The 27,507-nt window shown below is 35.1% G+C and overlaps 2 protein-coding genes across 3 annotated transcripts in view; one reads left to right on the top strand and one right to left on the bottom strand.

Annotated features, from left to right (window-relative positions):
- Positions 1-1,836: 1,836 nt before the first annotated feature.
- ndufaf6 (NADH:ubiquinone oxidoreductase complex assembly factor 6) lies at positions 1,837-14,139 on the bottom strand. 2 transcript variants are annotated; one of them, XM_028817617.2, is made up of 9 exons: positions 13,937-14,139; positions 11,401-11,500; positions 9,944-10,066; positions 9,653-9,709; positions 7,978-8,080; positions 5,862-5,995; positions 4,988-5,089; positions 3,122-3,178; positions 1,837-2,213 (listed from the first exon to the last, which is right to left on the bottom strand). In XM_028817617.2, exons 1-9 carry the CDS (start codon positions 14,098-14,100, stop codon positions 2,085-2,087), a joined length of 969 nt encoding a protein of 322 aa, XP_028673450.1. In that variant the 5' UTR covers positions 14,101-14,139; the 3' UTR covers positions 1,837-2,084. The 2 variants fall into 2 exon arrangements, with proteins under 2 accessions (XP_028673450.1, XP_028673451.1); XM_028817618.2 differs by having other exon boundaries at positions 11,397-11,500; positions 13,937-14,085.
- A 60-nt stretch (positions 14,140-14,199) lies between these two features.
- nagpa (N-acetylglucosamine-1-phosphodiester alpha-N-acetylglucosaminidase) overlaps positions 14,200-27,507 on the top strand; it is a 41,493-nt gene continuing 28,185 nt past the window's right edge. Inside the window, exons 1-3 of the mRNA XM_028817613.2 lie at positions 14,200-14,371; positions 17,448-17,936; positions 26,975-27,114. Of these exons, the coding sequence (XP_028673446.1) occupies positions 14,247-14,371; positions 17,448-17,936; positions 26,975-27,114 (754 nt within the window). The 5' untranslated portion in view covers positions 14,200-14,246. The remainder of the gene's footprint in view (positions 14,372-17,447; positions 17,937-26,974; positions 27,115-27,507) is intronic.

The raw sequence follows: 27,507 nt of genomic DNA, 5'->3' as shown, positions 1-27,507 counted from the left end.
CATTCTTCAATTTGAAAATCAAACCTTCCTGTACTTAATATTAAACTAAAACCACGGCCACCAAAATACAACTGTTCTTGCTGGTAACTTATTTATTTATTAGACCTTGCAAAATCAGCATGCTTTCATTTATGGCTACTCGTAACATCTCATAATAATTCCTGAATGATTATCCAACATGTAGTTTTAGATTTGCAGATGTGTGTTAATTCGATTTTTAATAGTCAAAGCTAAATGACTTCAACTGAACTTATAATTAAAGATGGGAACAAGTGAAAATTTTGTCTGCAATTTTGTTTTGACCGATTTGAACTGCAGTAATACACGTGATATGTCTAACTTATTGTTACTTAAATTGTGATTCAGGGAATCTAAAATTTAGTAAAATATAGTTGAAGGTATTTGGATTGTAACTAGGCTAAAAGTAATTAGTGATATCTAACTGATAGGAGTCAATGGGAAAATTGAAATGGAATGGCAGATATCGGCTTTTGAAAATTTTGACTAGTTAAAATGTAATTTCATTTTTCACTGTACATTCTAAACCTACTAAGTCAGCGTCGCCTGAAGACACGGGTGTTTTAGAGAGACAACACTTAACCTAATTTAAATATCTTTGGGGTTTTAGGAAGAAACTCAACACAGACAATGGTGAACAGAAATGTGGATAATTATTATTGATGCACTCGTATATAAAACTGACAATTACCGCTTCTCTGTGTCTACCAACTGTGGTATTGAACCCCTGACTACCAGCTGGGGTCAATCACCCCCCAGACCCTCCTACACTAAGAAGTGTAATATTTTCTTTAAAGAACTTCTTCCATCTTTTATGTTACTAACTAGGAACAGATCTTCCTATTGAGCTGTACAGTTACAAAGTCCTTAGAGGAAATGCAAACTTCCAAATACTAATTTTTCCTTCAAAATCCTAAAAAGGTTCACATTAAATGAGTTGGTGACCCTACACTGGTGCTGTATTAGGGTGATCAAGTTTGAGTGCCCTACAATGGTTCGGCACCATGTCCACCACATTGAACACAATACCAACAAAATACTAATAGAACTGCTCGTATCCATGCACCCATGTGGACCACCAACTATCAGCATAAATACACAGCTGTATCTCAAGCTAAGATGGGCAAATGTCACGCCTCTCTTCAGATCACTACACTGGCTTCAAATAGGTTCAAATCCTTAATGCTTGGATACAGAGTAGTTTGGGGGTCTGCATCTTTGAAAACAATATAGAGACATTATTCTGATGTCCTATGCTCCTCTTCCATTTAGATCTGCCACTGAACAGTGTTTGGTGATGCCACCTCTGTGTGGCATTAAATCTCAGTCTAGACTCTTTTCATTTGTGGCTTCTGGCTAGTGGAACAAGCTCTTCACCGCCATTCAAAATTCTGACGCCCTTCATGTGTTTAAGATGCATTTGGAGACTCTCTTGTTTAGTGAATTTCTAACTGATTTTAACTGGTAGGTTTTGAAATCTGGAAATTGTAACTAGTTTGTGTTTTGTTCAGTACTCTTCACTCGTGGTAATCAATTCTGTACTCTTGTCCTGTAACACCCGTTCCCAAACTGATATTTCATTATGTTGGTGTCTTTTGTAATTTGCTTTGGATACAAGCGTCAGCTAAACATATGTACATGTAAAAATAAATCTCTGATAGACTGAAAGAAAGAAGTCAAACCTTGAACAAAGTAAACTTTCAATAAAGATATCTTCTCCAATGAGGATACAGATTACATTGTAATCTTAAACATGTCTCTGTGTATGATAAAGAATTACAATACCTGAAATAAATAAAAGCTTAATTTACATTTGGTACACAAGATTTATTCAGAACAGGTTATTAACATTTTTTCATTGTACATGGCTCCTTATGAAAGCAGCTTGAAAAACTGTACTTTGTCTAATTTGTTTTAAATAGAATCAAACAAGATCTTCTGAATTCTTATGATTTTCTTTATTCTATTATATATACACAACACAGTTAAGTACAAACAAATGTTGCACAGCCAAGCACTAATAATTTAGAAACAAAGGATTATAGTTTTTAAAAGGTATTAAAGCATTAATACTTTCGCCTCCAGGAGCTGATATATAAATGCAAAGGTAGAAGTGGATTTCTTTTTTGTAGGCTTGGATGGAAGACGTTAAAATCTGCTTTCCTAATACGACATAAATAGTCTTCAACTGCAACCTGTAAAGGGGGGGGGGGGGGGGGGGGGGGTTCAGGGAGGAAAAAAAAAAAAACCACAACAGCACCATTTGAACATCATTCAAAATTATGTTTTGCTGCTATTACCGCTTGTAATTAAAGATGCATAGACACTCAATTCTATCTCTGTTACAATGTAATTCTTACTTAATTAGAAACTAGAATGAAATAACATACCACCATACAATTCCTCACAGGATGAGATGCTCAAGATACACCAAAGAACTTAGCACAGCTGTTTTGTTCAACAACTAATTACTGGACAGATATTATTGGGTTCCTTTTATATTAACCTGGTTCAAACTACTTTGTTTTCCTGTCTGTTTAAAAAAATCTGTATTTAAGTGTACTCATTACATAATTAGTAAATTATAATTACATTACATTCTGCACTTACATAACAGGAATAAACTGAATTTAAGAGTTTAGAAGCTTTAGCAGGTGAACATCTTAAATCCAGAAAATTTGGGAAATTGATTGACAGCATTTTGCTCACCTACTTATCCATGATTAATTTGTCTCACTATTAAACTTTACAGCACCCACGTGCCTCCAAGCCAAATATTAAAATATGTCTGTAAATGTTTAGTAAATATATAGGTAACACACTGTAGTTGACTGAAAAAAAATGGAGGAATCCCTCAATGAAATTTTTATAGGCTTAATTCAGTAACTCTCAATTTTTTTTAAGCACCTCAAGTACTTTAAAGTTATTTAAGACAAATCTGTTGTTAAATATTTAAAAAGGTATTTCTTGCCAAAATCCTTCCTAAAGAATCAAGATGGTACAAATTTAGTAAGTATCATCAGCAACTTGCTGTGAAAGCAAATATGACAAAGAATTATAAATAACTATTCTATCTGAATTATTCTATAACTTTAAAACTTACAGTTTGTAAAAATGCAGGAACTGCTGCTGGTGGTATTTTTTCACTGAATGATCTAGCCTAGAACAGAAGAATAAAGATAGAGAGAAATGATAAGAATTGTGTATGTACTGAACCTTTTCAAGAGCATTATAAGCTTATGATTGAAACACCCTGAACAAAATCTAGATTAGACTACTGTTACATAAATAGTTTTAAAACCTGAATATAAATTATACATTTTAGCTAGATAAATATTCACAATGTGTGGGAGAAAGAATGTCATTATTTTGCACATGACACGATTCTCAATGCGGATCCCTATCAGTCTCTTAATAAAGTGCAGTTTGTATTACAACACTCTCTTCAGCTTCCTATTCACTCAACTATGTACATATGGCAGAGCTTCAAAATGACCATATGGACCTTTAGCTTAATTTTTTCCATCAAGAGAGTAACTTATGATTGTTTACAATGTAATCAGTAAAGCCTCCCAAATGTTACTGATTAAAATTAAGGTAAATTAAGTCATAATCAACACATCACCTTCTCCCCTAAGTAGTTCAAACAGCCTTGTGAACAAAACTGAGGAGAGGCCTGGCAGGCTTATTTTAAAATAACAGTTGATTCTTGCCATATTGTGAAGAAGCTTTGGACCATTCCTTATATTTGATTTTTTTTTCCAGTTTTAGATAATATAAATACATCGCTTTCTCACTGAGCTATGAAAGAGGAGTTGAGATTCTTCCAAACAAGTAAGACAAATCAACCAACAAGCAATGCAGTACTTAATTTCATTATGTATTTTTAGTTGTATAATTTGATTCCATATTAGAGCAATAATTCAATTAAAGGACTGGGTACCAGAAATCCACCACTATCCAACAAAAAAGCAAATGTCTTTCACAAAATTGTCCAAGGTTATTCCTAAATCATGACTTAGCGCAACCTATGCTTGATGGCATTGTTCAGTTAGGGTCATACTCCCTATTGATTGTAGTTAATTCTGGCTCAGTTAAAGGTATATAACCAAGCAGGTGCTGTTCTGTTACCTTCTCAATCCATCCAAAGTCTTAATGTACAAATATTCAAGTCCTCGTAGAAAAACTGGAAGTTAGATAATGCTGTGAAGCGATTATACTAGTTTTAGATACTTCAGCTGCAGCAGTTGAATTTTCTAAATCAGAGTTTAATAACAACTGAACCTGGAAACGCTATTATGTGTATGAGGGCTCATAGTAAGAATAAATGGAAACACTTTAACCATTAATTATCTACTTTTTATATTTAGTTATTTATTTTATAAGAAAATCAATTTTTTAGTTTTGCATGGTTTCAGCACCACGTCAATACAAAGTCCTTCAACGGCTATTTATAATTACAAGGACCATGAAGTGGACCGTTGTGCAGATCAAAGCTTTAGCTACTCAGGCCTTTCTAATAAGTGGGCCTTCTGCAAAAATATTTTTAAATTAGACAGCAGGGAGCCGAGATATGACAGCACTTTTTTTTGCCTCATGACCAAGATCTTTAACGCTCTAGCTAAAGAAAGTTAGTGAATGATCAATATTACACCACTTCTGTATTTTAGAGTTAATTTTTTAGGTTTGAGGAAAAAAAAATACTTCTTTAAAATGTATTACTTTCACAAAAACTTATGTAAACAAAGATGTGAAAAAAAATCATAGAACATTCTGTTTAAATGAAATATAGGTTTCTCTTTATGCTTACCATGTGCTGCTGACCACTGAGGTATGACCTCAATTTTAAGGGCATAGTCCCTTTGAAATACTTAACTCGCATTTAAACGATATAAATATGGTGAAAAAATTAGACAGTAATAGCAATTATTAAGAGAATGTAAAAAGAGAGAGGAAAAAAACCACATACATGTTGTAGATGAACATGAGCTTGACATGCAATGTCATAAATAACATCCCTGACAGGTTTTTCTTGGCTTCGTCGCATGATATCTTCTTGTGAAATACCGTGCTGCAAGAACAATAACTTGTGTAAATAAAGAATAGACACTAGTTTCATGCATTTTGAGTGTCACGTATGCAACATTAACACATTTTAATCCAAATATGAAAGAGGCAAACAAAATCTGCCTCTTTATACAGTATATTGCCTGGGAAATCCAAAGTTTACCCTTGCAGAAATGTATAAAGATCTGCAACTGACTTAGACAAGACACCATTTCATCTTAAGGCATATTGACACAAGCACCCATATTATTTGAAACAAGTACAATTTATTTATATTCTGAAATATGGTTATCCAAGATGTGGAAAGAACTGAAGGCATTTATATATAGCATTCCCCAAGAAGTCACAATATAGCAATTGCAATGTAAGTTCACCATTTCTTTTCAATTGTATATGTATTCAGGATAAAAAAAAAATTCTTCCAACCTTGACATTTTTATTTTATCTATTTAATAGCAAACAGTGGTTAGTGGCATAAAAGTAAACATGCCAAGTTTAACTGATCTGGGGAGGGCAAAAAGATTTGAACTGGGGGATGCAAAAAGGCAAACTTCTATCTGAAGCCACTAGAATAAGACTTCTAAAAAGCTGGCACAGAATAATTAAATTCTATCTTTATATTAACATGAAAACATGCTATTTATTTCAATGATCACTTCAACGTTTTCACTCCCCAAATATACAAATGGAAATCACCTTGCACCCACTTTAATTTTAAGCCTGTGTTTAAACCTGTAAAAGTTTTTAATGATAGTTTTAACGATAAAGTCACATACCAACATGCAAATATCCATTGGAAGATATACGTTTCTCTTGCTGCTATGGTATGGCACTGCCCGAAGACAGGTGATAATGCCCTGCGCTTTCCCAATGTGACTGGCTGCATGGTCTGCATGGATATCTTTTACACCTGTTGGTTAAGTATGCAAAGATTATCAGGAACATACATTCTACATAGAACTGTACTGCAAAAGCAAAATATTACTAGAAACTAAATACACTGTCAAAATCAAAAGAGCTTCTAGAGGGAATTTTCTAACCTTCAACACCAATTATCAGTTACTGCTACTGTTTACAAAAACTTTCCTGTATTTTAATAACTTATTAAATTTAAGTATTACAGAACTGGGACATTTTAGCAAGCAGAAAATCTCCTAAGGAATATGTGACTAACAAGCAACCTTTATAGAATTCTACTCCATCACAAAGTGGTTTAAAGGAATGGAGCTAGAATACTATATTAGAGCATTTGAACTATCTAAACGAGAACAGGCCATTCAGCCCAAAAAAGCTTGCCAGTGCTATCCACCTAATGCTTCTAAAAATAACATCCAAGTCTAGTTTTGAAAGTTCCTGTAAAGTTCTACTATCTACCACACTACTTGGTAGCTTATTTCATGTGTCTATGGTTGTCTATGTAAAGAAAAACTTCCTAATGTTTGTGCAAAAAATACCCTTAAGTTTCCAGCTGTGTCCATGTGTTCTTGATGAATCCATTTTAAAACAACAGGCTCAATCCACTCAACTAATTCCCTTCATAATTTTAAACACTTCAATCATGTCTCCTCTGTATCATCTTTTGCTTAAACTGAAAAGCTATTTTAATCTTTCCTCATAATTCATCCCCTGTACTATTGCTAAAAAGCATTTTTTTCTTTTTACCGTTAAACCACATGCAGGTTAAATGACTTGCAGAAAGTCACCTAGCAAATCAGGCCTTGGACCTAACCACAACCCTAGGGTGGGTTTAAGGTCCAATGGCCCAACCACCAGAGCACACAACATTTTTGTGTCAATCTCAGATTACCTTTAAGGCAATCATGGGCATTGTCTTTTAAAAACATTGCTTATACTGGGCAATGCATTGTCTGGTGTCATAGAGAATACTACTTGTGCAAGGATCTCCAAAGAATAAAAGATAAAATGAGTAATAACTTGACTGCATAATTCTTCTCAAAATGGGAGATTAAAGTTTAGAGCTTTCATTTTTGACATGGATGACAATTACAAAAAGCTAAAAAGGTAAATACAGCAATATTACAGAGTTTATACATAGTGGCTGTGAACATTGAAATTAAACTATTTGTATTCACTCCATCTTAAAACTGTACTTAAAGTGAATTTTGAAGTTTGTTGTACTCCTGACATGTACTGTACTATGCATTTTAACAGTTTATGCAAGAATCAGTGGCTTATGTTGGGTTTTGATGTATTAAACTCCTTCCAGAATGCACACCAGTAGCTATATAGAAGATCACAAAGTCAGAGTTGGTCAACATGCATTAGTAATATAGATCTCAATATTAAAAGTTACTCTATTATAAAAAAGAAAAGCTAAATCAAATAGAGGATTTGTCATGTCCACTACTACAATACATCTACACACAAATATCACCAAAATCCGAGTGGCCATCTTTAAGCACATGTTAATTCAAATCAGTAGGCAACTTGGAAGAGTTGCAAATGTTGGGTGGTACATTGGGAAAAAGATATTCAACCTTGTTTATGTGTCATTTACTCACTTCAAGTAGTTGAATTCCTGTGCAAACAGAATTTTTAATGGCCCAAAGTTACTTCCATACCCTTGGGTCTCCTTACCATATCACCCCCTTGAAGGCTTGTAAGTCTCCTAAACCACCCATCAATGTCCCATCCATATTTCTGGAGGTAAAGTTACTGACTTAAATAATCCTTGTCATTTCTATTATATAGTTTGGAGCTTTCAGTTATCTGGCCAAACAAACTGTCCATTAATAAATTCTGAATATATTGCAATTTCTGACAACATTTAACCTCCTTTACAATACATTCACTAAGTACTGTAGATAATGGCTTTTGCATGCACTGGACCTTTATTATTCATATTTACTAATTAAATGTTAAAACACTTGCCTTGTGTTTCCAATAATAAGTACAGAAGAGATGATTGTGTGTTATCTGCATATGTTTCTAGCTCTTGTATATTACGATAGGCCCGGTCATTTAAATCTTCCTCCTGCAAAACAAAGCCACACTTTACAACAGTGCAGCTGTGCAAGTTGCATTCATCTTCTTGTGATGATGACAACAACAAATTGAGTCTCAAAACCAACTATCTTTGTTTCAATTGCCACAGCATTGGACTTTACCAGGCTTAATACAATTACATTATGCTTTGATAACATTACAGAAACAGACTGTGTCCTTTCTACTCCATCTGGAAGAAAAGATGAGACATAATCTTAAGCATGTTTTGTACAGCATCCACATTTGGCTTCAAAAGGAGCACCTGTATGTAAGCTGACTAAGCAGCAAGGCAATTTTTTGTTAATCAGAAGACACTGCTCCAGTTATGGACTTTATTCTCTTGATTTAAACACAATGTCCAAGTCCCGGTGAACCAATGTGCGTTTTTATATTTCCCTTTAGAAATGCACAATTTGTGACCATGCTGTCTAAATACTTATGTCAGCAGCAGTCTTGCTTGTTGATGTTATACTGCACATATAGGAATGCATCTTTGTAGCCATTGCAAACAGCGGTGAAAACAAAGTTCTGAACACATGAATTCCCAATGAAACATGCACAGTCTGCCAAAAATGGATTGAAGGAAACAGCCAAATCAAAATTGTACCGAAATGTTTAATTTTCAATATAAAAATGACTTTATGAAAAGAAACTAGAGAATGAATTTAATACCTTTAGAAGCCTATTGCTTATTCCTCATGCATGCTAGTTGATCAAAGAATAATTAAAAATAAAAACTATTTCTGAATTAACATAATATGTGCAAACTTAGCATATTGTCCCCAAATTTTTTTTTTTTATTTTATTTTTTTTTTAATTTGTGGAATCACACAAATCAGTTTTAGGATTATTGTAAAACTAGAGCAAAAAATTAATTTTGGTGTCAAGAACACCATCCTAACAGTGCAAAAATCCTGCAAGGCTTTCTCAAACTGTGTTTAGACTACATATGAAACTTCACATAAATAGTTGCAAGATGAAATAGGTAAGAAGCAAAAACACAATTTACTTATGGAAAGATTTTCACTGCCTTAGGGTTTTTGAGGAAGGAAGAGCAACGTGATTCCCTAACAAAGGTTCTGTTCAAAAACTGAACTATTGATCTTTTCAATATTAAAAAAAAAAAACGTATTTGACAAAAACTTTCTGTCCATTATTTAACATCTTAATGAATTCTGCTCCTTTAACACTAAATGCACTTTATCATACAGGAAAAGAACTAATAATGAACATTCCATTACCATAAGTTTTGCTGCTGAAAATGTGTAATCCTCTAAGAAGGAATAAGGGGAATGGTCTTTCTAATCAGCCCAAATCTATCAGTCTAAAACCAAACATGAACATATACAGAGATAACAGGTTATTCCTCATGCATGCTAGTACATACACAATAAACTAATGCAAATTTAAACACGTCAGTGAGCTGAAAACCATTAAAGTAAAAGCAAAAAACATACACAAATGTCACCTATCATAAGCCTGGTAACAAGAGAATTCATTAACTGAATAAGGCTTCTTACAATAATATGTTAATAAAATCAGCACATAATGAATTACTTACTCTTGTATTAATGATTCTTGAAAACCATCCTTTTGTCAGTCTGTGTTTTTTTATAGCCTATGAGAAAAAGCAATGCAATATTGTTCATAATCCTAGAATATCACGGAAACCTGGAAAATCCTTCTTGTGAGAAGTAACAGTTGGCCATCTTTCGTGTCTAGGAATCTAAAACAGCTATCTCTTAAAGTCTGAGATATGTTCATTAACACAATGTTATCCAAACTATTAAGACAGGCAGCAGTAGCCAAACAATCTGTTTTACTGTTTTATATTAAAAAGCATCCTACAGACCCTCCAAAGTTCCATAGCTACTGGCTGATGTGGAGGGTCATCCTTGAAGATCTCTTCCAGTGCATTCTTCCAGAATTGCATTCTGACTAGACCCATAGTTTTCTGAGACACCAGGTCTTTAATCTATAAAACACAAAAAACACAGGTATTATTTAGTTTCTAGTGAATTATTTTAGGTGCACATATATATTAATTTCAGAGAATTAATCTTAAGAAAACACATCTTATTTCTCATAAATGTACAAATAAAACACAATCTGTTTCAAGAAAATTGAGGAATGTTACTGAGGGCATACAAGATCTTCTTTTAAAAGGTGCAACTGTCCTCTCAGGAATCAGTTTGCCTGAGAATGACACAACACCCACCACTGCATGATTTCAGCACTCTGAAAACATGAAATATGAATCATGCATTCATGAATTTCCATCTATCCAGTTCCTTTACTTTATAATACATAAATGATTTAAAAGTTTACAATTTGCCAACTTTACGAGACAGTACCTAAACACTATAAAAAAACTGTGTTTTGTGTTGTGGTAGTGCTGCAACATGTAGAGAGTACAGTGAAATTGTATTTCCATGGCTGACCAGTGAGAGTAGCTAGTAGTGTTACTGTGTGTTGTTTTGTTTTTTATTGAATAGTTTAAAATAGACATTTAAGCCCACAATGCTATATTTTCCACACAACTAAAATCACCTATGAAATAAAGTAGAAAAAAGAAAAAGGGCTGCTGAAATCACCCTTGGATGGGAAGCCATCCGACGGCAGAGTCCACATTCACTGAGCCAATTTATAATCAGCATGCCTTTTAGTAGAGGAAACGAGTATCTAAAGATGAACATATTAAACTTCTTTTACAGTTTGTAATAAGACATTTCTAGTTATGTTTAAATACAATTTTGTGATCAAGTTCCTTATGAAGTGACATGGCATTACATGGCATTTATAAAACAGATTAAGAGGCACAACTACAGGTCTAAGAAAATGTTTGCAATGTCTTTGGAATACTAGGGATTTCTGCCACGAACTGCTCCGAAATGGGGACGTATTCTTCATCTAAATGATAATAATAGGCATACAGCGCAATACAACAAACATCTCCCATAAAATTATATCCTTTTCTGTCAGGAAAAGAAATATGATTTTAGTAAATGAACCGGGCTACCAAATTTCTGGCATACAAATCCAAAGTATGAACAAACCCCTACAGTAAAAATATTTTATTTCCCAGAAATAAATATAGGTCCTCCGCGCCTGCTGCTTTTCCTGCATTTTCCTCACTTGTAGGAGAAGTTTTAAATTAAAATACATTTTTTACTCTGTATCCCAATAGTCTATTATCTGAAAATGTTTTATTATTAAATGTATTGGCACTTTAAAGTTTTAAATTTACTATACACATAGTTGTTTCTCACTTAAATACAAACATTGAAAAACATTTGATAAAATACCTGCCTGAGCGAGCTCCACATTGAAGGCTCTCACGGCAATTGAAGATCGTCGGGATTCTGGAGGTAGCAAAAGTGAACATAAGAAGCCTTCATAATCCCGTGTTCTGCCAAAATATAAAAGCATTTCATGAATCACTTCATCTTTCATATACCTGTAGATTAACTTAATTCTCAAGAAATTGTATTATAGAAGTAATAAAGACAGGATGAAAAATGTTACAGGCTTTAAACACGTTATGGTACTGTACCAAGGAAGAAGACTTACTTACAAGTATAAAGTTAAATTGTATTATTTAAATAACTTTTTAAATAGAAAACATTTCAGCATTATGATACAAAGCAGGTTAGTCCTAGATTGGTACTTTACCACGGATGAACCTTGTGTTAAGGAAGGCAATTTTAACGGCAGAAAGTTCACTGCACACATATATATAACTGGAGTTTATTTCAGTAAAGCATACATTGGGCAAATCTGACACACTTTTGATCAGAACCCCTGCACTTGGTTGCATATTTCAGGGGAAAACAGTGATGCCTACATTTTTGTTATTCTAGGGTGCTATTTGTTCTTTACGAGGGAGTTTAACATAGAAGAGTTCATCATGAGAGTAGCTCAGCATAGTAAAACACACATATTTGCCTAGGATTAAGTAACACTCCACAATGATTGCAAAAACACTGTAATGATGCTGACTTTTGCATCAACAAGGGATGTCATCAGTCCCAAGTGAGCAGCAGTAAGAGCTAGCATTCCATTATTCAACTGAGCAGCTTCAATACAAACTACATGGGAACCTATATATATATATATATATATAAAAAAAAAGACAGAGCATATCACTATCACAAACTAATAAATCTAGCATGGCAAAAGCGAGCAGTCTTTCTAAGAATTGTGAGCTACTTAAATGAACAATGAAATGAGCAAAAAACATTCAACACCATCACAATTGTGTCTTGAGTACACTACTCTTTACCATAATGACCCATGACTGTTGTGACTGATGCAGCACGTGCCACATCCTTGAGTTAGAGGACAACGTAACAGTGATAGGTCTCATTTGTTGTGATGATGAGATTAGACAACTAGTGCTCAGGTGTAAGAACAATAACCTGATCATGGATGTCGATAAAACCAAGGAAATAAATCAATGTTGACTTCAGCAAGAATCATGCCACCCACTTTCCTCTTTATATCAACTGTTCAGCTGTGGTGACAGTAAGAAGCACAAAGTTCCTGGAGGTGGAGGTAACAAATGGACCCAAAATACCCTCCTCACTAGTCAAGAGAGGACACAAGCAACTGCAGTTCCTTCGGAGCATGAAGACAGCTAACCTCCTCCCTCCCTGTAATGCCTCAGACTGGATTCCCCTGCAAAGAGTGGTGACAGCAGCTGAAAATATCATCGAGGATTACAGGAACTATACAGCAAACGCTGCCGAAACAGGGCCACTAGCATTACCAGAGACCACACTCGCAATGGACTGTCTGCCCTGTGGCACACAAGTATGCAGTGCAGAACTGCCAGATTTCATAAACGGTTTTGTCCCACAAGCCTTTAGACTCTTGATAAACAATGATCAAAATGTTACCACAGTGCAATATATATTTTTTATCTCTGAAATATTAACTTCTGTTATTGTCTTGGGCTAAATTCATGCACTGTGGTGTGTTTGTACGCAAATATTTGCGCAGAGTTAACTAATCTGTGGATGATGCAATGAATTTGTGTCTAAGCTTTATTTACTAACACACCTGGGAGGTACTTGTTTGTGGACTTTAGCTCTGTTTTTAGTATTATCATTCCAGAGCTCCGAAATATGAAACTCGCCCTGTTCAACCTGCCACTGGATTATAAATATTCTTATGGCTAGGAAACTGCACATGCGGTTGGGCACACACGTCTGTCCCGTTGACCCTCAGCACTGGTGCACTGCAGGGCTGTGTCCTTCCTTACCCCACCACTCTTCTCACGTTAGATAAACGACTGTACCTCTTGTGATTGTCTGTTAGCCTCCTTAAATCTGCTGTTTCGAATGACAAAGTTAACTTTGAGCCTTGAACTATCAAAAAGCATTTGGTTAAATGTGGGCAAAGACTCCATAAAGAGCACTGATTTTTCCATGCAATTGCATGTTTGTAGCTTGGATTCACTTGTGTGTTAGTTGGAAAAGACCGTACGTTAAGGAAAGTATGTTAAAATATTTTATCCAATACCAAACTTTTGCATCTTGCCTGAAGGGGTCTGAGTTACCTCGAATGCTTGCATATTATAATCTTTTTAGCTGGCCAATAAAAGGTGTCGTTTTGCTTGACTTCTCACACATACAAAACTTGGCACCTTTGTATCTTACTTTTTTGTCACCTGCCAACTATAGCAACTTGCGTCACTGAAATTTAGATTTAGCGTTAATCGTTATACTTTCAACAGAAATTCTAATTTAACGTACTCTGAAAAAATACACTGCGACAAGAAAACAGCAACACAAAGAAAATGAGGCTCTCATACATGTTAATTGTTCATATGTAAGCACTTTACCGGACAAGCTGGAGGCAGTGCTCCTGGTCATTCTGCAAGTGCACTGCTGGTGGTTTTGATGATAGAGATGCATTATTTCGCGCTAACGTGAATACGTGTCTGTCGCAAAAAACAAATCTTTGAAACATTCGAGCGCGTCTCCTCCATTCTATGATTGCCGCCATATTGAGGATGACGTTCCAACTCAATAGCGATTGGTTAGGACGGGGCGTGGCGTTAAGGCACACGTGCCTCCTCAAGCCGGACCCGCTTGCAGAAAGCGGGGCACGTGATCTGTCTTCACACGGAAGTCAGGAGATTCGCTCGCAGAATGGTCCTCCGCGCCTGCTGCTTTTCCTGCATTTTCCTCACTTGTAGGATAAAACCAGTCTGCGTGTTATTGAACAGTTTAACGCTTTTATTTATTTTGCACTGGCCGGAGGCTGCTAATGCTGAGTAAGTAGATTTATTTCGGTTGTTTCTTAAGATAGCTACAAGTGAACATATGTTTTAATCAGTTTGAAACAAATAGTAACATTTCTACATTACTTAACTCTAGATTTTCTTTAGCTGTATAGATCATCGTAGGCTTGAAGATAACACTTTTTGAACCGCCAAACAATTTCGTAATGTGTCTGTTGTAGCCACTTAACTGGAGTAGCACGATGGCACAGTGGTTAGTGCAGCTGCCTCTCAGCACCGGAAAACGCGATTGGAATTTTCCCAGTGTGAATTGTTCATATTCTTTAAATGTTCACATCGGTTTATTGGTATCTCTAAATATATCCTGGGTGTTATGTGAACGTGCTCTGCGATTGACCGGTTCCTACTTTATGCCCATTCCGTAAGATTATGAAAACTTTGTTGAAGGGGTTGAGTTCAATATGATATTCAGTCGCGCTAAAACACTTAATCCTTCAAAACAAGCAGCTTATATAATTCTGGAAACTAAATTTATTTATATGCAAATTAAAACAATTTTATTTTTTATACTTTTGTAAAAAAATTCTAAATTTTTCTTTTATTATTCTGGGGTATTATGTATTGTTTGATAAGGAGAAAAGGAAATTTATATTAGCATAAGGCTGCCACATAACAAACTGAAAGAGCCTGAATACTTTCTGAAGGCAGTGTATTTAATAAACATCTTGTACAGCTTGTATAGTACAGGTTGTAAATTTATTCACAGGCTAATTTTCCTGTGTTACTAATTATTTTAAAATTTGATCAAAGCTTGAGTAAGAGGCACTGCATATGGCGCTTTAACGGTGTAAAATCGAAATGGATAACAATCTAAAAGTATTATTGTGCAAGTTTAAAGTCATGACGTGTCTTACAGGGACTGTGACTCAAAGTTGGCAATTCATACTTAAATAAAGTGTCTTCAGAAATTTCCATGATCCCTTCACTTTCTACAGATTTTGTAATGCTGCAGCCTTGTGCTAAAATCATTTAAAATAAATTTTCCCCTTCTCATGCAACACTCAATACAACAAAATGACCAGAGAAAATAGGATTTTAGCAATTTCTACTAATGTATTAAAATCAAAAGAAATGTCAGAATCACACTGAGACAAGCATTCAGAGCCTCTACTTGGTACTTCATTAAAACACCTTTGGCAGATATTACGGCCTGGAGTCTTCTTGGGTTTGACTCAACAAGCATCACACATTGGATTTTGGGATTTTCTACTATTCTTCATCTTCAGACCCCTTCAAGCTTTGTCAGGTTGGATGGAGGCCGTCAATGGACACCTATTTTCAGGTCTCTCCAAAGATATTTGATTGGGTTAAGTCTGTGCTCTGGCTGGGCCACTTGAGAATATTCACAGTGTTGACCATAAGCCACTCCTGTGTTGTCTTTGCTTTGCCCTGTTGGAAGGTGAACCTTGGACCCAGTCTGGGGTCCAGAGAAATCTGAAGCAGGTTTTCATTAAGGATACCTCTGTGCTTTATCTTGTTTAGCTTTCCTTCAATTCTGACTGGTCTCCCAGTTCCTGCCACTTAAAAACAACCCTACAGCCTGACATAAAATGTATTATTATAACTGTTGTTGTTGTTGTTATTATTATTATTTTCATCACCACCACCACCCTTCATTGTTGCACAGGTATTGCTCAGGTGATGAGTTGTGCCTGTTTTCCTGCAGACATGATGATTAGAACTGAGACCAGACAATTCAATTTTGGTTTCATCAGGCCATAGAATGTTGTTTTAGTGTGATATTCCTTTAACTGCCTTTTTGCAAGCTCCAAGTTGGCTTTCATGTGCTGCCCGGTCAATCTGCCATAAAGCCCATATTAATGGAGAGCTGAAATGGTATTTGTCCTTCTGGAAGTTCCTCCCAGCCAGATTCTTGGTCACCTCTCTTATCAAGGCCCTTCTTTCACGATTGCACAGCTTGATTGGACAGCCAGATCTAGCAGGGAATGTGGTTCCAAATTTCTTCCATTTAGGAGTTATGAAGGCCACTGTGCCCTTTACATAAGGCTGCAACCTAGCCAAATGTGAAGAAAGTGAAGAGGCTTGAGTACTTATTAAAGACAGTGTACATAATATATATAAAACTATTTGGTAAACATCTTAAAAAAAAATAAAATATAAATTGCCAAATACTGGCAAAATAGCAAAATTGAGAACTGCTGAATAACCAAAATGTAACTAGAAAAATTAAGATTAAACAAAAGGGTAACCCTAACCCAATAACTAAACCACTTTATACATGACGGACGTTCAAAAAGATTACGCACTTTTATATTTTCGTTGGAAACAGTGAAGGGAGGAGTAGTAATTGGTCGTGTTTGAGAGTGTCATGTGACTGGGAAAATTGCATTGCAAATAAAGGTGAAGTAATTTGTTTTTGAAATTCTTAATAAATAGAGTTATAAAAAAGTGCAGAAACTTTTTGAACGTCCCTAGTATATTCATCCATTTATTGAACCTACTAAATTCTGTGTGTGTGTATAGTGCCGTTCTAAAGTGCTTAGGCTTTTAACCATTTCTCAGATTTTGCTATTAACTCCTACAGAGGACAATTCATAAGCACTGTTGAACAGACAGTAAAAATCACCATAGTGAAACTTTCAGGGAATCCTACAGAGACAAATACTTTTATTTAGAGTTAATAACCATGGCAGTTGAAGTTTGGTAAGAGCAAATTAAATAATTATCTTATCAAAAGGGTGTATGCTTTGTGCAACAAGGGAATTTAAATCCTGTTTATATTATTTTTCAAAAAAAATATGTGTTTAGAGTTAAATATTAAATAGATATTGATTACAACATTTTTTTTAAAGGTAAGCGTCTGGCATGATTTGTTCTAATTTCATTTTTTACATCAACAAAAGCTGAAATTTAAATAAGTGTGTGTCGTTTTATATTCACTCTGTTGTCACAAATTACTCAGGCTGTAATATTCCCCTTACGTACTTTTGGCCCTGTTGGTTTACATAGGTTATTCTCTGGTTATCATGGCCTGTTCTTATTGGTAGGAACCTATATTATCTTAATTTTAAAATGGTTTGTTTTTCAGGAACTCATTATACAGTGACCTTTTATTGCCATATCCACATTCATGGGGCCACGGTCCTCGGCACAGCCACCGTCATGTGAGAGACTGTCAACCAGTGATCTTTGGCAATGTGACTCATGAAACATGGATCAGTGATAAAACTACTGACTTTCCTGTAACTGTTACCAATGTGTTTGTGTCAGTGTTTCCTACCACAGAAGGAAGAAAAAAGTCAGTTTATGGCCATATGACTGTGATAAACAATCCTCTTCATACAGTTTCGGTATTAGAGCCCAGTGGACCTGAAGGATGTATTAAACGGCGTATTGCTACAGTAGAGGAAACCGCTCATCCGAGAAAATGCCTTGTTGCACAGAATGGAGGATATTTTGATATTAAAACCAATGAGTGCCTTGGAAATGTTGTAAGTGATGGAAAATTAGTGAGAAACAGTAAAGGGATTCAGAATGCCCAATTTGGTATCAGAAAAGATGGCACACTTGTTTTTGGGTATGTACTTGAAGTCCTTCACAAATTTACCGTTTGTTTTTTAAGACTTGCAAGATTTCATAGCTAGTACGAGGAAACAATCAGTTGTATATACTTTCACAATTATCATTTTCATTTCATTTAAATTAGCGTTTGCCTGTACAGTTGTTCTTGTCATTCATACAGAGGTGATCTTGACATATTTATAAATATGGATAAATCAAAGCTTTGGTTGAACCACAAAATAAAGAAATTTAGGCAGGTGCAAGTAACTTTGCAGAGTTCCTTACATAATAGCAGAAATAGCAGTAGCACCGATATTACAGAGCAAGCAAAATATTGTGCATTCTAAGATATTTGACAATTACAACAGTTATGAAAAGATGAGGTATTATTGAATTCATTTACTGTACTTTATGTTAGTTTAAATTCCTTTTCCCATCCATCCATCCACCCCGTTTGTCTGGTATAAAATGATTTCAAACAGCCTTGGCAGATTCTCCTATCCTTCTAGGGTCTTGCTGTGATAGTTTATAACACTCTACCTTACTATAAGGCATAATACTGTAGTTTTAGGCTGGGGTGCACACTCAGAAGACAAAATAAAGATAAATGTACACCTATCTGTCTTTGTAAAAAGTAGCAAGGCATAGCAAGTACAGTGTTTTAAAAGCAATACTTGTGCTTGATAATTTAGAATTATCTTCATGGGGAATTTATTTATGTTTGTTTACCTACTAATAGTAGTATTATCATTTCAGTATCAGTATTGGGTTGTGTACAGTACATAGACACAAGATGTCAGTGTTTAGTACTCAACAAGAAGGTAATTATTTAAATACAGTATTCAGTTCTTGAGCTCCAATATTGAAGAGTGTTGTTTATATTTTAATCCATATTATGTTTTCAGTATGTAATGTGTAATTATTGTTTAGTGTATTTTTTCATATCAAATATTTTTCTATGTAGCTTTTAACTTATTTTTTTTGTTATTGCATTTTAAATATATTGAATTTCTCATTATTTAACAAACAGGGTTTATTAATGGGAGTGTGCTTTATAGGATGCAAAAATATAAATATTATTTTTAAATACAACTTGCAAAACAATTTCAAAAATGTATAAATTACATGTTTTCATTTTGATTAGCTCACCACTATGTCCTGACAATGGAAAAAGTAAAGTTTTCCCATCCTTCTTTAATGAAATAGCCTTTTTTAGCGTCATCACAAAGCATTTTTTAGGCTGGTACAATAAAACCACATCCTCATCTTCATTAGGGAGACATTAAAAAAAATTGCCACATTGATGACTTTCATTAAAAGACTTCAAAGTATACACAATAGCTGCAAAGTTAGCATCAAGAGCCACTGTTACTTGACCCAGTGCTATCTGCTATCAGACGCACCTAACACAAAAGGTACCAACTAACCTATTATGCTTTCTTAATAGAAGATAGGAAGAAACATCATAACCAGCTGTATAGCTTTCTTTTGTCTGCAACCTCCTACCAGTCTCACTGTCTGTATTTTACCCCACATATTGATCAATCCTAGAGCCCTGTAATGGAAGGCTGCTCATGTCTTTACTTCAACTGAGTTTTACCACCAGTTGAGACAGTTGAGAGCTGTGTCCACTCGAGACTTTAAGGGACTGCAGCTAGATAAATATTGGACAATCCAGCTCTCTGTCATGCTAGCAGAAACTCCTACAGAGATGTCGAGTTTAAGCTTTTACTTACAAATTTTATTTATCTGCATGAAAAACAAGAAGAAGATGCAATATAAAGAATTATACAAACTGAGTAGGTTCAGTCTTCATATCAGCAAGCCAATCCAGTTGGGCTAGTGCCTTAGTTACTGATTATATATTCGTAATCAAAAAGTGAAAAGAGAGATTTCTTTCCAGAGACAGAGTTTGATTGCAAGTGTCCAGTAGCTAAGCAGCAGCAGACAGAAAGCTCAGTGAAAGTGTCCGTTTCAGTGTGAGAAAGGCTCCTTGTAGAGACTGAATTTTAACAAAAAAAAAAAAAAGGTGGCTCCAGTTGATTATCAACTTATCACAGAGATCACATATCAACTTATTATAGAGATCAGTTAATTATCAACTTATCCCAGAGATCAGTTGGTAATCAAATTTTTCACTATTAAGATATGTTAACATCTAAAACGAAGGCTAGATATCAGCCCAAATTTCATCATGTTTTTGGAAATCAAAATGAAGCCTAAAGGAAGAGGATAAGATGAGAAGCTAATCTGAAGACCAAACCTTTTCACATTACAGTTGAAGACTTCCAGCCTTACTTCTTAAACTGGCAGGGGTGTTGGGACATATGCACATTATCTTGGGGTGGAAAAAATGCAAGAATATAGGGACAGATGCATTTTGCCTACAGGAGATTGATGTATGTATATTATTATTTGAAATAAATGCAAAGTCCTAAAACTCCCTGTACTTAAATCTTTAATCACATTTAAAAATGTTTAAAGAACAAATATTTAGGACACAACTGGAACTTGTGCCAACAAAACTTACGGTAAACTGAAAAAGGAGATTTCTGAAAACTGTTTGAAAGAATCCGAGTGGCCTAAACATGTTCGGCAAAGCTTTGTTTTGAAAACTAAGGCGTGCTGAGTAATCATTAAACAATAGGAGAAGCAGTTTATAAAACAGAAAAATCATTGGAGCATTGATTTTGAAAGTGTTTTCTTGCCAGTGAGTTTGTCAAGTAGGTAAGGTTTTGGTTTTTTTCCAATTTAGTGCAAGTGTAATTTTTGTTTCGGTTTATAATCGATATTGTCTCCAGCACTATTTATGTGAGTGCACTCAGAAGTGTTTAGTAAAACACTAACAAAAATGTGCACAATGATTTAAGTAGTAAATCCACACAACTTCACACAACAGAGGTATGTATGTAATTGAAAGATTTTTAGAACAGGCATACTTCAAATATTAGATAAAGCTAAAAAATTGCTAGTAAGTTTGACAATAAAAATTAAATTCCCAGTAATATGGTAGTGTAACAGCATACACAAATCTGCTTATATACATTTTTAGAGTACAGTATATGGGAATTGAGTCTATTACTTTGACTTTGTATTTGTATGTTACATGTTGATTAGCACATGCAAGAAAAGAATTTCATTGTACTCAGTACACCTGATAATATTAACTATATAAACTTATAATCTTTGTGAAAGTATTTTTTTTTGTTTTGCTATTTGTTAAAATGCATAGATTGCTAAAATGTGGAAACATGGCTTATATGGTATAATTTTGTTGTAAAAGTGATTGCACAAAGGAACAGCTACATTTATTTCTATTTTACATTTCCATTCAAAGAATGTAGCTTTAAAGCAAATTAGAAATAGACAACACTTAGAATGAATACATGATATAGCAAAAACAGTAGATAACAAATCAATACACATTTACACAATGCAGATGTACAAGTAATAGAAAAAGTAGATTCCTTATAAACAGATCTAATGAGAAGTCCAGTGCTATAGCGAGATTACCGAAAAGGTGGGAAAATGTTTTTAAAAATCCAAGGATGAAATGCTGGAGAAAAAAAATAGAAATCTGTAGCCCTTCAAGGCCAAAAAACCTCCCAGCCTTCACTGGGAACTTGACCTAACATAAATGTACTTATGTAGTTCTTTATTGTTTTTTAAGCTTAGCCCTAAAAAATCTGATGCAGTGGGTGTCGTCGACAGTTAGAGTGTCTGCTTTTATTCCAACATCACAGACAGCTGCACTTTACTTTGATCGTGTGGTGGTAGCATTTTGTGGAAAAGGAAGCAGAGAAAAGTATAAAATAACCGTGTAAACTAATTGTATTTCCAACAATAAGAATGCTGTATTAATCAACTTTAACATAAACTTTGCACTCTTACATACTTTTGTATTTTATAGTGTGTCTTTGGTGCATCAAAGGTGATCAATTCCTATGCTATTCTAAACAACTAAACAACAGATAAAATAATAAAATAAAAATCACTGGATGTATGCATACATCATTATACAGATAATGTGCAGCATGTTCAGGTCATGTGACATGAATTTACATAATGTATAGTAGCCTGGTGAAAGAAAAGGCATCAGCACTTTTTTTATTCCCCAGAGGTTATGGAAAGTGAACCTGAAAACTACGCAAGATGATCTGCAGGATTTTAATAGTTTACCAGTTATTTTAATTAATTCTCAAGTTTAAAAGCAGTGTACCGTCTAACTTCCTGCAAATATGGGACAAAGGCTATGGGAAGAAATAAAAAAACATCCCAAGGTTGCTTGTCTGATTTAGGAAGAGAAATGAGTTATAATATGAAACACAAACCTTCTGGCTGCACTGTCCTAATTGCAAGTCAAAGCACACAAATTAAGCCTGACATATTTAACTCATTTGTGGCACCCAGCATGTAAACCTGCTCTCAATAATTTTGCCAGCATAGCAAAAGAAAAGGCCAGCCAGTTCTAATTTGGGACATTGTGGGACTGTGTAACCAAATGAGACTTTTCTATATCTGGGATTTGATGACAACATTTCAAAGCTGGCCAGAGTCTCCAGTGTTCTGCATTGGCTCACAAAACACCTCCAAGCAAAAGCAATACCTCAATGCTGAAAAATGTCTGCATGGACGAATAGTTATCTCTTAAAACTGTCCGAGAAGTTGCACGAGTGCTGTGTGATGCTGATGTTGTAAGGGGAAATAAAGAGCCACATTTGGAAAGGACGTACAGCCTTAACCAGGCTTAACAGAATATATTAGACCTCAGGCTAAAGCTATATACATCCTTCTCCCTTTGACATGACAGCTTGTTTGGTCAAAGAAAACTGACATGAAATTAAATTTCTTTCACAAATGATGCCTTCAAAGAATTGTAAGTAATAGCTACAGAGTATCACATCAGAAACAGATACTGGGGACATGCCACTATGGAAATTGTCCCATTTTCATATTTTGCATTACACATATGAAAAACATGCTAGGTTAGACCTGTGTTTTAATTTCTGTTACACAGTACTGGATCAACAAAAGTGTTTTGATTTTTTTTTTAAGTGGTATTGCTTGCCAAGACAGTGACTCAAGACAAATAAATTGAGAGTGGGTGCACACATAATCATGTCCCATTCAGGATGGATTCCTACTGTACCCTATGCTGCTGGGATAGGCATCAGCTCCTGTTGGACCAGCACTGAGTAGAGCAGATTAGAAAATGGATATAGTAGATGGGAGATATATAATGGACCAGATTAGTGACCCATAGAAAAACAGCTCACAAAAGCTGAAGATCCTTTCAGAGGAGAAAACTCCCCGGTTTTTTTAAAATTTTCTTTTTTTTTTTACTTTGTTTCAAGTAATACCAGCAAAACAACTTGGGTTAGAGTCACCCACAGCTCCACTTTAACAAAAAGGTTGTCACCTCCACCTCTGTGCCCCTCGCTGTTACTGTAGTGCATTTGCAGGGTGCATTCTCTGTCTCTTCTAGGTCACAAAATGCCTGGTCTGCCATGATAGTGGTCGTGCACACAGGCTGGTTGGTTTAGTTTCCAAGTTTGCCAATTATAACGTATCTCCTGGCTAGAGTATGAAAATAAAGTATAATGAGGTTACTGGGTTAATCTTCACCCCTTTATTTGTTAATGCAAAGTAAGACCCCATTAAAGTGCACTCACTGTCACTGTTTGGCAGTATACACACATTTATACATTTAAATCCTACAATGATATAGTTGCTTAAATAATATAAAATTGGAGAGGTCTAGTCAAAATAAATTAGAGACCCCATATAAAATTGGGAATAGCTAAGGAAAAAAGTCTGTATGAGAGCTAAATGAACAATGACTTCAGGCACAGTAGAGTATTTTGCACTTTTCCTATGTGACTAAACAAGACATGACAACAAGATTCACATTGCTAAAGATTACCTGCATGTTCCTGCCACATCATGAAGAAGAAAAGGCTGTCCTCATCTGACTGTAAAGTTATATGGATTGCTGTGCCCAATTTCTTTATCAGCATGTAAAACATTCAGGGCATTACTTCCCCATGGAAAATGTCACACCCACAATTAGCACAAAAACTCACTGGCCTCCCTAGAAGATATTGCTCATTCCCGCTATCTCACCAGAGCCACAAACATCATTAAAGATCCTTCACACTCTGGTCACCACCTGTTTGAACTGTTACCCTCTGGTCAGCATTCTAGATCTTTGAAAATACGAACGTATAGATTCAGAAACAGTTTCTATCCAACGGCTATAAATACATTGAACAAAAATAAGCAAATTAAGGCAGTTTAAATAATTTTTTGTCAATGCTGGGAAATAGACTTACTGTGTACATACTGTTGCTGCTCTCGTGCAGCTAGACCCCAGTGAAATGGTATTATTTATTGTATTACTACTGGTTTTAGTGTTATTTTGTCTCCTTTCTTTTTTTAAGTATATTTTTACCTACAATATTATTTTGTTTTTCTTTTTTTGTTATTTTTGTTTGTTTTATGTGTGTAGCATTGTTTTTTTTTTGACAAAAGTAGTGTCATTTTGCTTTTGTACCCAGTTGGTGTGGTGCTCGTAATTTCGTTGTAAATTATTTTTAAATTGCCAATAAAGGCGTTCTATTCTATAAAATAAGACATTTTGGATTTTGTCCCCCATATTTTTTTAAAAACAGTTTAGTCTAAATAAATAAATAAACAGTCCACAACTGTGCCACACAATTTAAGCAGACATTGACTCTCAATATCTGACAATAACAACTGGAGAACGCACCTTGTAAGAAGTTAACAGTTTTAAATATGTTGGAAGTATGCTGTCAAGTGAGGGATGAAGTAAAAAAGAAATGTATTCTATATTTAGAAATATTCTTTTTTTTAATTTAAATGCAGAACTCTTTTTTGTTGTTTTCCTATTAGTTCACCTTTTTCTGTGTAGTTTGTTACTTTAATTATATGCTAATAATGTCAATTAACAACAAGAAGAGCAAACAACACTGAATTCTGGAAGGCTGCAAGTAACTACCTTGGTGTCAGACCCTCTAATGAGCTTATGTGGAAATAATGGAGTAAATAACCAGAATACCTGGAAGAGAAGAATGATAATTAAGATGATGATGAAAATCTTAAAAAGAAAAAAGCCAAACTTAAAAAAACAATACATTTTCCCCATGTAACATACATAAATGCTTGATACACTGTACTAAAAAAATTCCAAACTTAGTTTTGTATTTCCTACACTGACCCCAAAACACAGAAACTGGGAAATAACATCTTGCTTAGTTAGGCTGGGAGTCCAAATCAAACTGGAAATTGATTGGAACAAAAACGTGCAGCCACAAGGAATCCCTAGGACTGAGTTTAGGTAGCACTGCTATAGAGATTATAATTTTTGGAGATATCTGTTCTTGTATTAGTTTTATCATTTTTGTAATATTTATGATGTTCTGCAATTTGAAAATCTGTGCAGCACATTAAGATGATCCTGAAAAAAAAGTTAAAAGTGAACTGAGCAGAGTTTTTCTTTATTAATATCAAATAATGTCCAATATGTACTGTACATTTTTAAACTGCTTTGATAAATTCACAGTCATGAGGGGCACTTGTACCGGCAGCACTGGTGGAACGTGGGCAACAGCCTTAATCAGAGAGCCATTCCATTCCAGGGCACACTCACACGCAAACTGAATATTTTTTGGAGTGTTTTTTTTTTTTTTACGAAATCTGTTCACGCTAAACTGTATGAGACATTTCTTCTGGATCAATATTCTTACAGCCCATTGACATACACACTGGCACCTGAGCAGCCGATTCAGCTTTTTACTGTTTGTTTTCTTCTAATATTATCATCATCACTACTGACATTGTCTCCTGTAATGCATGTACAGTTTTAAATCTGATTAAGTGTAAGTCCTTGATTCTTGCTTACAGAGTAGTCAATGGGTCAGCCCTTGGTGATGTGCATTGCTCCTTGCTCAACTACTCAGGTCTGCTAGTGAACAGCATCTGGTGATGCCATCTCTGTGTGGTATCAGATCTCAATCAAGACTCTTTTCATATGTAGCTATTACTTGAACTGCTGACTCCCTTATTGTATTTAACAAGCGATTGAAAACTCTGCTGTTCTATGAAGATCTGTCAGATTGTTAATGTCATATTGTTAGTTGATCATTTTTTTGTTATGTTAGCTTTATAGCCCCTCACTTGGTGTGGTGATCATCTTCTGTATCATATCTTGTTGCACTTGTCCAAAACAAACCCTAAACCGATGTTACTCAATTATGTTGACCTGCTTTGTAAGTCGGTCAGTCATTTTCTAACCTGCTTATTCCTGAACAGGGTTGCAGGGAGTGCTGTAGCCCATTCCAGCTACAGGATGCCAGTCCATTGCAGTGCAACCACACAAACACATAAACCACACACTTGGGCTAATTTAGTATTGCCAACCCATCTAACCTGCATGTCTTTGGACTGGACTATGGGAGGAAAGCAGAGAACCCGGAGGAAACCCACGCAGATATGGGGAGAACATGCAAACTCCACATAGGGAGGATCTGGGTTGCAAACCGTGGTCTCCTTGCTGCAAGGCAGCAGCCCTACCACTGTGCCACCATGTAGCCCTCCTTTGTAAGTCCCTTTGGATAAAAATGTCTGCTAAGCAAGTAAATGTAAATGTAACCCAAAAAGGCAGCTAAACTAATCATTATGTCTGTGCCACCTGAGGGCCACCTGAAGATAAGACAGAGCTATAAAATTAATTAGCACAGACTAAGCTTAAAATTGTCCCACTTTTTTTAATTGGAAAACTTATGGGACTTTAGTTTTGTCAAGTTTGACTTGATTATATAGAATGTTACATGCTTTAAATAAATTCAATAAAAGTTAAAAAAAAAAAAAAAAGGAAAAGAAAACTTATGGGACTTTATCTTGTACCCAAAATTGGAATAATAAGAGTGTGAGTTATGAAGAGTGTTTCTTCATTATTATTATTATACTGTATATTCACATTTAACAGAATAATCAGTTTGAAAAAGAATACTCTCCTTATATTTTTCTATGCAGTTACCTATCTGAAGATGATGTATTGGACCAAAAAAACCCATTTGTTCAGTTAATTAGTGGAGTTGTTTGGCTTCTTAGAAATGGGACTATTTACGTGAATGAGAGCAAAAAAGCTGAATGTGAAGAAACACAAAAAACAGGTAAGCGAATCATAACCTTAAAAAACAATTCAGCAACCTTGGCACAGGAAACTCAACTTCGCACCCAGCCCCAATTCCCTTCTTGTTATACCACGTTCTTGCGCATTGCTCAGCTGCTGGACAGGCTATGTGTAATGTTTTAGGAATTATTCTGTTATAGGCGGTTGCACATTTTGCCACACTGTTGGGCATCCATTTTTAGGATGCACATTGGTAGTTATGGGTGTGTCCTCAGAGGTCATAACCAGAATACTGCTACGCAATGAATATACTTATCTGAGCTGCAGATAAAAAACAACAATTGTGTGCTTCATTTGTCTCTGTATCAACCTTTTGCTTCCTTTGTTTCTATTCTTTTCATTTTGGCCTTGATGCATGGTTTTCTTTGATGTC

Source organism: Erpetoichthys calabaricus, chromosome 13 (genome assembly GCF_900747795.2).
Source record: "Erpetoichthys calabaricus chromosome 13, fErpCal1.3, whole genome shotgun sequence".
Lineage (NCBI taxonomy): Eukaryota > Metazoa > Chordata > Cladistia > Polypteriformes > Polypteridae > Erpetoichthys > Erpetoichthys calabaricus.
This window is presented reverse-complemented; position numbering and strand designations above follow the sequence as displayed.